Below are 12,533 nucleotides of genomic sequence, written 5' to 3'. Positions count from 1 at the left end.
TTTCTTGCCTTGTCTCTTCTTGGCAAGCTATCATCTGTAGAAGTAACAGATGATCTAGCAACAGTCTCGCATCACGGCATGTCAGAAAAGAGGCAGCCCAGTATTTGTAATCACCCCATCACTTCAGAAAGAAGAACCCCCATTTAATCTGTGTAAAATAGGGTTATTTATTTATTTGTTTAAAGTACGTCTATTTCTAGATACAAAAGGCTTCACTCTCCTACTTCAGAGCACCTTTTTTCTCTAATTCCTCAAATAAAGAAACCATTTTGCTCACCATTGAATCCAGCAGCCCATAAACCTGCAGCAGAAATGAAAGGGAAGATGGTTGCAGTGAAAACACAACGAAGCGATCCCCATGACGAGACCGCCAGAGAGAGAGAGAGAGGCCTTCTCACGCAGGAGCACGTTAACGTCAGGGCACGCACACATCCACATCAAAGCAGCTGCCTGCTAACAGGCCTTAGCCCTAGTAATAGCTTTTCTGGCTATGAAGTGTGTTTAACGTTATCCAAGACACAATTAATTCTGCTGATCCCTCAAGAGTCCGCAAGCACGCCCAAGACATCCCAGATAGAAATCTGCACGCGGCTATGTGATGGCTGGATTTGTGTTAACAGATTCCAGGCTGGAATACAGGACATCTTACTGGGTATTTCACACTTAACCTTGCTACTGAATCACCGTCAGTTTTCAGAGTTTGACAAAACGCCCATCGCTCTGCCTAAGCTTGAGTGTAAACTTAGAAGCAAAGCACAAAGCCATGAAACAAAGATAAGCTGTGGTCAGACTCACTTCAACATAAAGCTTTTCCTGGTACGTCCCAAGCAAAAGAGGGTCCACCTGCTCCTGAGGAGGTTCTACTCCATCTGTAGTTACAGCTTTCGCGGGTTGTGCTCCCAGTTCATCGCAGGAGGTGAAAGAGGAAGATTTCAGCTTCTTCTCATCTTTCACTTTTAGCTTTCTGCTGCTTGGATGTTCCTGTCCAGGGACAGACAAAGGGAAAAAAAAAAAAAAAGGTGACATCGGACAGAACACCTTTCAGCCTGTTGCAAGGTGCACTTTCCAGAAGCAGCACCTCTTTCCTTGGGCTGGGAATCAGCTCAATCCCAGGGCGCGCAGCCTCAGAACGCATCACACCCTCCCCAGCACTTGGGTTTCAACAGGCGTCCCAACTCATACCTCTTTTTCTCTCCCCGCTGTCTGGGTTGTTCTTTTTTTGCCTTCTTTATCCTTGCCACCAACTGACCTTCTCTCTTCTTTCCCTGTGGTTATTCTATTTTCCTTTCCTCCTTGTACAGATTGCTTTACTTCCGCTACAAAAGAAAGAATTTCCATTACCCAAAAGCAACATTTTCACATCCAGAAAGACAAGCCCACTGCACTCCCACAGTGCATTTTCCTCTTTTTATTGATCTGAGCTGTACTGCACTGAAAACCACCACCTTGAAGAGCCCTGTGTCTCAGGCACATACCAAAGCAAGCCTGTAAGCGAACTGCGAGACAAGACTTCCTGGGTTAGCCTGTGCGAAAACGAGGGCTGCAACGAGCTAAATTAAAAGGCCCATTTGCGTGGTGGTTTTTTTAATGGCACCAAACCGCAGATCACAGTGATTATCACAATCTGCCATTTTTTTCTCACGCATTTTTCTTTGAAAAGCTACGAGGGGGAACTGCCGAAATGACCACATCAGTTGAAATTCAGCACGTTTTCAGGATTTCCAACAGTCCACAGAAACCTGTTGCTGTGCTAAAATTACCATTTACCTGTTTCCTCTGGAACAACATCTGCGTAGGAGTCCTTCTCGGGCAAGCCAAGCAGGGATCTCAGCTTCGCAGCGCGACTCACCAGACCATCGACTGTTTCACGCCACAGCTGCAGACTGACAGAGGTGCCAGGATCAGAGGGGAGACAGCACAGCAGCTGCCCAGGAGCGACGACACCTTACAGCCGAGAGCTGACCTGTCCAACTAAATCAATAAAGTAGCACCCACCACCTAAAAATTTGCGCAGGGGGACGCTAAATTACCTTCCTCATGCCCGAGCCCTCTGAAGCCTCAATGGTTTGCAAATCAGTGGGTTCACACGGACCCATAAATGTTACTGTGAAACTAAACTCCTGCTCGTCAACGTGCTGCACGTTGGTAGATCAGCATCAGCCTGCTCTCTGGGTTTACCAAGATGAACCTGCATCCTTCTAATTTAGGAGCAGCCAGAAGCTCTTGATATGTTTACAGTCTGAACGCCTGAGCAAAGAACTGAGAGGCTGTATGAGGGAGGATAGAGTTATCTGAGTAAAAGGGTACAGAAAATTACCCAAAGGTTTCATAAATATAGACTAGAAAAATCTTGTCAGAAATATTCTTGTATGCTCCCCAAAATTACATGGATTTACTATTCTAAATTTATCTCCAGAGGAAAAAAACCAAAACACAACAGAAAAGGTGTCATTTAGGTCCTAGACAGCTGCTACAATTAAGCTATAAAGCACAAGGAGTGTAAAGATGACTTCTAGACCTCACGTAATTATCTGCACTCTGAATCACGGCGCTTGCAACAGAGCTCGCTAAGGCTGCTGCTGACAGGCTGCACTCACGAGCTTTATCTTGCAGAGGTAACGCACCAGATTTGATGCAGAAGGTCTGACTGAGTTGGCCTCTGTCCAACACACAGCTCCAGCACTGCCGCGTTGAGCTGGGTCAGTGCTGCTTCTCGCTGCTCCTCCCTGGGGATCAACTTTATAGCCTGAAGTGAGAGAAAACACAAGGGCCGTGGTCTTCATTCCCGGTCATCCGGACCCCGAGCTCAACGGAGCACACCGCAGCTCTCATCCTAGTGTAAGCAGGCTGCGCTGGGCACTTAACGCACCCAGCTGTGTCTTCCGACATGGCTGAGGTGCACACAGGACCCGGGATCTGGGAAGCAATCCCAGACGCCCTAGTTTGACCCACAGTAAGCCCCTTTGCAACTTCACAGGTGTAGTTAGTCCCTACGCTGGAGAACAGGGATTCTAGCGAGCCTGCAGGCCCTGGAGTAAAGAGTAGTTATAAAAGCAGCAGAGATTTCCAAGAGACAACTGTGCTGACGGAATCCAAACCTCTCTAGCTTTAATCTGGCGGGGTCTGTACTTTATCCACAGCCTGTCAGGAGTGCCTCCTTAGTGCTCCGATGAATAGGAAGGACTCTCCCAGGAGAGGAGCCCTTAGGGAAGCCACAGGAGGCTGTAGGATTAGCCTGGCCGCCGCATTCAGTCCTGGGATGACAGAAAGCTAATGGGGGAAGAGCTTAAGGTATCTATTACATTGTCTGGATCTCTTTTCTTCTTCACACACAACAGCCCTCAAAGTCTCTCTGGGGAATCTCCCTACAGGAGCACTGAGGGTGTGGGTCAGCAGCACTGAAGTGTTTTTCTGCAACACACGCTGTAAACCGTCTCTAACTCGGAGCAGGTTGGAAGCAGACCTTTGGGTGGGCTCACACTGGGAGAGGCCAGGCTATTTGTAGGACAAGGAAAACACCCTCAAGCTTGTCATAGCACTAGCGGGACCAGGGGCAGCCACCTGCTTAAAGTCCTCGATGGAAAGGTTCCATCCTGAGGGGCCTGGTTCTTCCCCCTCCACGCTCGTCAGTTGACTCGGAGCCTCCTCTAGCGTGTTCTTCCAACCCAGGACCTCTGCCGTGCTTCTCGGAGCAGGGAGAGCCTCCGAGGAGCCCTCCTGGTACTGCGCGTCCTCCGCTGTGTTCCGCTGGTCCGAGGGCACTTTCTCCTCCGAGGCTGGAGGAACAGTCATGTGCTGTCTCCACAGCTCGTGCAGCTGCTTTACCACTCGATGCTGATAATGCAACTGCGATAAAGGGAAAAGGTAAACAGCAAAGTCAGCTGTGCCTCTCCTCTACAAACCTGAGAGTTAAAGCCACCACAGCAGGCTATAGCAGCCTCCAGAAACCCAGGGATGCACCAGCTCCACGGGCCTTCCCTCCCTGCTCTTTGGGTTGCGTAGCCCATCAAATATCACCTCAGGATTCTTCCGGCGGAAGAGCTCTTCCTCCGTGGCATAGGCATCCACAGGAGACCGAGGGCGCTCTGGGGTCCGAATTCGGAGAAGAAGTTCCTTCAGACTCTCTTGAACTGTAGCAGCACCTTCACGAGCAGCCAGGTCACTCTGAGGCACCGCAAGAAGATGTGTGAGTCCCCGACCCGCACACGGACAGACAGACGAATTCACACCCACACCTCTGCGTTCCGTAGGGTCACAAGGAGCAAAACTGCAAACCCCACTGAGCAGAGCAATACAGCTTTGCAAACAAACCCCACAAATCCTCCCCCAAACTGCACTTTTCAAAGCACAGTGTAAATTTCAATTGACACCTTACGTGATGCCACAGCGTACGACACGATTCCACCTGCTCCAAGTAACTAATGGAATTCACTGCCAACAGAAAATTCATTCTCTAAAGGACCAGTGTGAGCAATTCAGGAGACACAACCACGTCTTTAACAACAACATGACAACAGACTGCAGAGTTTTTCCACTGTAGTTAGCAAACCTGCTCAAGTACCTACAGATGTTCTGTAAATAAATAATCATCTTGCTCTCAGCCCTAATTGCAGAGCAATAAAAATACCACGTCATCCATTCCCGTCCTTATCCTCTATTTGCATATGAAGTTCAAAGCTCACGGTTACCTCCAGTTTCTCTCGGAGGTCAGCCAATTTATCCTCATACACAGCAATTCCCCACAGGGTCACCTGCAGCAGAGCTCCTCCTAATAACAGAGGATGTGTCCTGAATTCCCAGGCCTCGCTGAAAATGCCTGCTCTTTCCGACTTGAAAAGAAAGAAAAACTTTCTGGTTTCTCCAGGCAAAATTACACCTGAAACGAGAGAGAAAATGCATTGGTCTGCAAGAAGCCACCTGATTAACCTGACCCTTTTCCAATCCCTTCCCTAATGTCCCTGTGTCCTTCTCCACAGCTCAGCTGGTTTATCACACTCCATCCAGCTATTTTTCTCCTTCCAGATTTACTCCCAGTCACCACGTTACTGAACTGGTGCTATTTCCACCGCTCCTTTCACAGCAAGCTCAATACTCTCTGGCAGATTATACACAGTTTGCCATCAGAAAATGATTCACTTCTCAATATTCCACCCGTTTACATTCAGAGTAGGAGCAACCTCCTTTCCTTTAAGTCCCACGAAAGGGATCTGCCTCGCACACCTCTGGGTGTGAGTCAGCTCTGATGCCCAGGGTGGCTTCCAAAGGACAATCACCCAACAGGCTTGCTCTGCCATGAGTCAGACTCTGCATCTCAGATAACTCCGGAATATGTGCTCTCTGGTCTCTGTGATCAGCAGCTCTCATACCTGGTCTGGTATCACAGTAAAAACACTGACTCGTCTTCCCCTTGGCTCCTCTGGAGGGAATCTGCTGGGAAAGCCTCATCCAGTCATACCAGATGGCAGCTGTGCCATCATTGCTCACCATCAGGGAGCTTTCAGCTTTCTCACCAACCAAGGTCTCAAAGGTGAGCCGGGCAGCAATGCCAATTTCATCCTACAAGGAAGGGGAAAGGACACAGATAAACATTTCTACTGGATGAGACAGGGTTTATCTTGCCTGAAGTCATACCATAAATAAGAGGTTAAGGCTTGGAAGGAGAACTTGCAAGGCAGGTCCAATGAAACGGCCTTTATACAGAGAGCACCTGGGAATCGGAGCTTCACACCACAAAGCGAGCAACGCCTTCTGCTTCCAGAGCTCTCCGGAGCAAACACAGGGATGCTCTCTTATGCCCAGAACAAATCCCCCATTCCCTGGCCTAGGAGTGACACTCATTGTACAGCAGTGACTTGGCAACTCCAGCAGGCTTAGCTTGACTACACAATAAAAGCACACCATTACCCTGCCAGACGGGGTGCAGTTGATCCACCGAGCAGGCTGGCCGCAGAAAACTAAAGATGGACCCAGTATTGCTTCTGGAACAGCATCAGGGTAGCCCATCACGGAGTCACTGCTAAAGGAAACAAAAGCCAGCGTTTTCATGGAGTCAAATTCACTTTCAGAAAGGGGAGAAGCAGGGCTGATTTACAAGACCCTATAAGAAATAATCCCAACTAATGCTTTTGCACATCATCCCTTTAGGGACAGAGCCTTGCGCGTGTGGCAGACCACCAGCTAGTGACTGGCTACCATCAAGGAGGACAGGATGGCCAGAACGTTAAAGAATGATACCTGCCTAAGGAAGGGTGAGGGTATATAACAGAGTAAGGAGAGGAGACCCTCTGGTTGTGCTGTTACAGATGGCCAGGATGGGGAAAAAAGGCAAATTCATGATGGAAACGGAAGGCTGGAAAGAGACAATCAGATGGAAGTAATTTCGGGCAGAATCCCCAGCCTGCCTAATGTAAATTCTAGAGCCATACAGAAGGAAGACTGGAAGAAGGGCCTCAAAAAGCTTTCCACTGATTTTTGCTCCTTAGGCACAAGGCTGCAAGGCACAAACGAACTGTTTGATTCCTAAATCTGGTGACTTTAACATTAGAATAAACCTTTTATTGTGACTCCGCTGCATTCTGGTTAAGGACAGTGAAGGATCACCTTACAGACCAATGGTACATATCCCAAAATCTTTATTTCTGCCATGAAGTAAAACTCACAGGGTCTCAGACTCTGCAGAAGTGGTGGAACGTGGAAAACGCTCTGCCGATACAGATGTGAAAGGCTGCCCTTTGCCAATCACCTCCAGTCCATCCAGATCCTGCCCACACAGAAAAACGACCAACTCACGATTTGTCTTTTTATATAGAAAGGAACTTAAAACACTAGACAAATGCAGCAACTGAATCCAGTGAAGTTCTGGTATCTTGCTCCTACAGTGGCTTCTAGAGCAGGTATCCAATAAATGTTTAAAAGACAGAGGAAGAAATTGATTCTGGGTCTCCCAAAAATCTTACAGGACTGCGTTCCCCACTACAAAAGCTGCATGGATGGGATAAGTCTCTGCCTCACACGTTTCTCATCGCCAGAACCAGGTTTCAGAAAGAAAAAAATCTAAGGTTTGTTCAGTTTAAGGGGGGCTATCTGCCTTCAGGAGAGGATTTTGGATACATGTCTTCTACACGGATGTCAGAAGGTGTCTTCCATCTGCCCTGAGGCAGAATGAAATATCAAAGTCCTACACCAGCATTTGGCAGGGTTTTTTTTTGTTGCCTAGGTAGTTTGGGGTTCTATTCTGAGGCTCCTAGACCACTCCATGCAACACTGAGGGAGGCCAGCCAACTCTTTCATGGGTGTGGCCCTTGGGAAATGTGGGAACTTCCAAGAGAAGTACGGTGGGGCCAAGGTTTAGATTCTTAATGCTTTTTCCAATCCAGCACTTGGCAATTTTATGTTACCCTACAGCATCCGACAAGAAAGGAGAGATGCAAAGAATGTCTTCACTCCTCTAGCCTTACCGGCTTATGAAAATTTAGCTCTTCTAGGATAGATTTTAGCTCTTGTCGTCGATGTTTCAGGAAGAGACTTTTAACCCAGGTTAGATGGAAAGGCATCCTCTTTGGAGGCTTCAGACCTGTGGAAATACCCATACAAAAGCTCGCTGTCACCATACCCACGTGCCTATTAATTTCACTCTCTGCCAAGAGAAGTCCAACAGATGACTGGGAAGTCGCCTGTGCAGTCAGAAGGCACAGCGTGAGCCTCTGTACTGGCAGGAGCCCCCGTTTCTTTCTACTGCTCCCCCCAAACGTGTACCCCAATTCTGTGGAACCACCTCTCTGCGACATTCCCTTACCTGTTTCCATCCGGACAGTGTGGGGCTTCCCCACATGAGTGAGTGGCTCTGGGTGGCCACGTTCTCTCTGAGTCAGCGTCAGCGTCAGGCCGGTGAGTTCATCTCCGATACGCTCGGGCTGGCTCCAGAACTCGCTTCCTCTTCGGTAGCCCTGGGGCGGAAAACAAGGCTCGTGCTGTTTCCACAGGGACTAGAAGCTAAAGAGAAGAAGAGGTCTAACTCTGCTTATATGAACATTTTAAACGTCTATAAATTACCATTTTTGGCAGAGCAAGTCAAAATTTATCAGGCTCCTATCAAAGGCAAGAGAAACTCAGGCTCCTGTCAAAGGCAAGAGAAACTCTTCTATCTAGCGCTACACGAAGGTTGAATGATATAGGTTGAAGGTTGAATTATAGACTGGTTGGAAGGAGTCCAGAGGAGGCCACAGAGATGCTCTGAGGGCTGGAGCCCCTCTGCCATGGGGACAGGCTGAGAGTTGGGGGTGTTCAGCCTGGAGAAGAGAAGGCTCCGGGGAGACTTTATAGCACCTTCCTTGTAGCCTGGGGGGTCTACAAGGAAGCTGGGGGGGACTTTTTACAAGGGCCTGTAATGACAGGACAAGGGGTAACGGGTTTAAATTGAAAGTGGGGAGGTTTAGATTGGATATCAGGAAGAAGTTCTTCACAGAGAGGGTGGGGAGGCACTGGGACAGGTTGCCCAGAGAAGCTGTGGATGCCCCATCCCTGGAAGTGTCCAAGGCCAGGCTGGATGAGGCTTGGAGCAACCTGGTCTAGTGGAAGGTGTCCCTGCCCATGGCAGGGGGTTGGAACTGGATGGTCTTTAAGGTGCCTTCCAACCCAAAACATTCTGTGATTCTATCATATTCAGATAATGCCTCACACGCACGCAAATCCCTTTATAGTGCTATAAATGTAAAAAAAATCATTTAGGATACTCCCATAATCCTCCTGACTTACCCAAACCCCTTTCTCCCCATCAATCACTAAAATTCAAGCCTGCAACTGTCAGATCTTTCTGTTCCCAGAACAGCAGCCGGGGCACGTCCCCATGCCGCTTCCCAGTGACAGTCTTTGGTGATAACCCAGCAGCTCGTTACCAAGCAGTGCACAGCAGCTCGTTAGCAAGGAGCCAACGCACACCACCACTTGGCTCTGACTAGTACAGACGGCACCGTCCGTGGGTTTATATTTAAAGTCACCAAATGCTCTGCTTGCACACTGGGCTGAAGGACTTAGAGTGGCTTTGACAAATATCTAAGGGCAGGTCTTCAGAGATGTTACTCAAGACCAGCGTCTTGGCGCTTTCAGAAGAGCAGAGCAATCAGGACGCAGAGGAAGTGGGGCTCTCACCTTCCCAGGAAACAGGGCAGGGAGACTCCGGTCAATGAGGTCACGTTCTTCCTGGATTTGCCTGTAATCCTCCGAGGTGCTCATCAGCAATTCATTCTCTGGCCTCTGAAGAATTTCTATAAAGAAGGAATTACTGGTGCTGCAGGCACACCCTTTTACCTGCAGTTCACGTGTAACCCCCTTACACTGTGCCCCGCCAAACCCGCTGTCCCTCCCCCAGTCAGGCCCACCAGCTCACCCCCCACAGCCACCAGCAGCGTGGGGAGCTCCGAGAACACGCAACGGCAACAGGATGAACCCCGGTCGGCTACAACCATCTGATGGCACCACGACAAACCAGCTCCCCAACCCGGACACAGAATTTCACAGAACGAGGCCTCAGCTTTTCTCACCTCCTAGATATTTCTCCTGCTTTTTCCTGATTGCCATGTTACGGTGCCAGTTCTGGAGAGCTTTGTGCTCTGCCAGCGGGGTTTGATGAGCCTTTTCCTTCTTCTCTCCTCCATGTTCCTCTTTTAAAGCTGCTGCAGTAACACCTTGACGAGACACCTCAATAAAATCCGCTGTCTGAAGAGAAAGGAAACATTGGGGGCTACAAGGAAGCTGGAGGGGACTTTTTACAAGGGCCTGTAGTGACAGGACAAGGGGTAACAGGTTTAAATTGAAAGTGGGGAGGTTTAGATTGGATATCAGGAAGAAATTCTTCCAGGAGAGGGTGGGGAGGCACTGGGACAGGTTGCCCAGAGAAGCTGTGGATGCCCCAGCCCTGGAAGTGTCCAAGGCCAGGCTGGATGAGGCTTGGAGCAACCTGGTCTAGTGGAAGGTGTCCCTGCCCATGGCAGGGGGGTTGGAACTGGATGGTCTTTAAGGTCCCTTCCAACCCAAACCGTTCTGTGATTCCATGATTAAATTAACCTCTCCATGCACTGCCACTACAGCAAAGATGGGAGAGGGGAGGTGAAAAGAATTCTTCAGCTTGACAGTACTTTTATCTGATGACTCTGAGGGGAACAAAAACAGGGCAGTAGGAACACACTCCGAAACAATGGAAGCATTTATCTGAGTAATTAGACGGGAGCAATGGCATTGCTGCAACATCAGCTCTTCCCCTGCCAGTCTGACGCCATCGGCAGAGGGACATACGGAAGAGGAAGTCTCTGCAATTCTTCCCTGCATGACCTCCTGCACACACAGGAGTTCAAAACCTGCCGGTGCAGTTTCTCTGAAGGCAAGCCCTCCCCGCAGAGGATGACAAGGCTGGGAAAGCCACACCTCAGGCCTGACCTGCTCCTGATAGGTGCCGAAAAGCATCGAAAGGTACTGTAGGCAGCGCACTCCGCCTCTAGAAAACTGCCACACAGCAGCGTTTTCGTAACTTTACAAACCAACCTGAGTGTTTCCTCTCACCGAGGCTTCCATCTTGAACTCCTGGAGACTTCCCAAAATGTCATGGGGGAGAATCTCCTCACAGCCATCAAACAGTCCTGGTCCTACAACACAAAAATCCCAACCCAAGCAATTTCAGAGCCAGGTCAATAATGTCAGGCTTGGCAAAACCAAAAGCCAAAGATGTGAAGTTTAACCCTACCAGAAAAACTCAGTGGTTCCCTGGGTGCCTTTGGGGAAGCAGGATACGCCACCAGGAAATGAGCTGCTGCCTTTGCCTCTTCGGGTTGGTATTTTCGAACGAGGTATTTCCTCCTAACTGGAATTCTTCCAGCATCATGGGGAAGGTGTGGAGCATGGAGCTTCAGAAAATAAACAGTCACAATGCAATTAGGTACACACTGACTCACCTTCATTCCTTCTGAGCCTTCTAGGACAGGCAGAGAAGTCCTATCAGGACAGGCTGTTCCGCCCCTAAGTGGTGCGTTACACGACTGCGGAGATACCGGCTCGGTCACTGTCTTACTCTTCTGGATTCTGCTTCATAACTGGGAAAAAAGCCTGAAAGCACTTTCCCAACAGCTTTCTGCTGTGTCACTTGGTGTCAAATGCCACCACAGTTTGACACAAGTTTTGGAAGGGAAGTGGTAATAGTTACTACACAGCTTATACGTCTTATTAGGCTAGAAATTTGGAAATGTTATTTTGAAAGGGCAGACGTCTTATCTTTCCATCTGAAAAGATTGTGTAAGGATTGATAATCCTTTACTTTTAGCAACGGAGCCTGATTATCTGGCAAGTCATAAAAAGCAGTAGAGACAATTGGAGCAAGAACTGAATGCCAAGTATGAGTTTTGGTTTAAGCAAACGGTCAGGATTCTCTGTTAAACACACAAACCTCTTTATTCAACTCACAAAACCATTTATTAAACACACAAAATACGAGTTTCAGGTAAGGTACCTGTTTCTATGAGTAAAAATACGTACTTTCTCCAGGTCCTCCTCTTTAATTGCAAGCGCCTGGATGTCATCTCCTTGCAGAACACGTGAAACGGGCTCAGGCTCTTCTGCGCTTGTTGAGGAGGAGAGTTCACGAGCCTTTTCCTTCATGTCTGAAAACCAGATAAAGACACCTCCTCCTCAGTCTCCCAAGGAAACCCCATCTTCCTCTTTTAGCCTGATTATTATTATTATTATTATTACTGGGAGAGGACTTTTTACAAGGGCCTGTAGTGATAGGACGAGGGGTAATGGATACAAATTGAAATCAGGGAGGTTTATCAGGAAGAAATTCTTCCCGGAGAGGGTGGTGAAGCACTGGGACAGGTTGCCCAGAGAAGCTGTGGATGCCCCATCCCTGGAAGTGTCCAAGGCCAGGCTGGATGAGGCTTGGAGCAACCTGGTCTAGTGGAAGGTGTCCCTGCCCATGGCAGGGGGGTGGAACTAGATGATCTTTAAGGTCCCTTCCAACCCAAACCGTTCTGTGATTCTATGATTCTATTATTCCTTTCCAGCTGAACTACGCCGGGGGGGCGGCGGGGAAGGGTTTATTAATGTTCCATGTTGAACAATTAAAATCAGCATCTTTTATCATTGGAAAAAAAATCAAACTGAGAAGGTCTGGGAGCAAAGCGGGTCACTGGGTCTCACTCCTCATACTAGACGAGGGACAAGAGACGAGAGAAACACAGCCTGTGCTTCCCAGAGGTGGAAAAAGCAACTCCTGGGGAGTTTCCTACCCCAGCTGGAAGCACAAGCGGAGAGCTTCCCCGCACGGCTGCGCTACGCTCCCCCAGCACAACTCGGGAGACAAAGCCATTGGATTTGCAGAAGCTCCTAAACAGCAAAATAGCTCCGAAACAGCAAAGCCCAGGCCGAGCCAGGCCCAGGGCAGCCCTCCCCGGCGCAGGCCGCAGCGGGCAGCACCACGGGGTATTGTTTCTCCCCATGGCCTTAACCTGCGAGTCCCCCCGGCTCCCTGACACGCGTGGGGAAGGGGC

The 12,533-nt window shown here is 49.0% G+C and overlaps 1 protein-coding gene across 1 annotated transcript; it reads right to left on the bottom strand.

Annotated features, from left to right (window-relative positions):
• Positions 1-220: 220 nt before the first annotated feature.
• MYCBPAP (MYCBP associated protein) lies at positions 221-11,643 on the bottom strand. The gene is given in 19 exon segments (XM_010146840.1): positions 221-301; positions 796-981; positions 1,183-1,316; positions 1,768-1,883; positions 2,625-2,746; positions 3,562-3,846; positions 4,018-4,164; positions 4,689-4,876; positions 5,367-5,556; positions 5,905-6,016; positions 6,660-6,760; positions 7,458-7,573; positions 7,796-7,946; positions 9,148-9,263; positions 9,540-9,710; positions 10,533-10,659; positions 10,661-10,718; positions 10,720-10,895; positions 11,521-11,643. Coding segments are annotated over 19 exon segments (2,700 nt in total).
• Between the last annotated feature and the right edge of the window lie 890 nt (positions 11,644-12,533).

This window comes from Eurypyga helias, unplaced genomic scaffold (assembly GCF_000690775.1).
Source record: "Eurypyga helias isolate BGI_N326 unplaced genomic scaffold, ASM69077v1 scaffold22372, whole genome shotgun sequence".
Classification (NCBI taxonomy): Eukaryota; Metazoa; Chordata; class Aves; order Eurypygiformes; family Eurypygidae; genus Eurypyga; species Eurypyga helias.
This window is presented reverse-complemented; position numbering and strand designations above follow the sequence as displayed.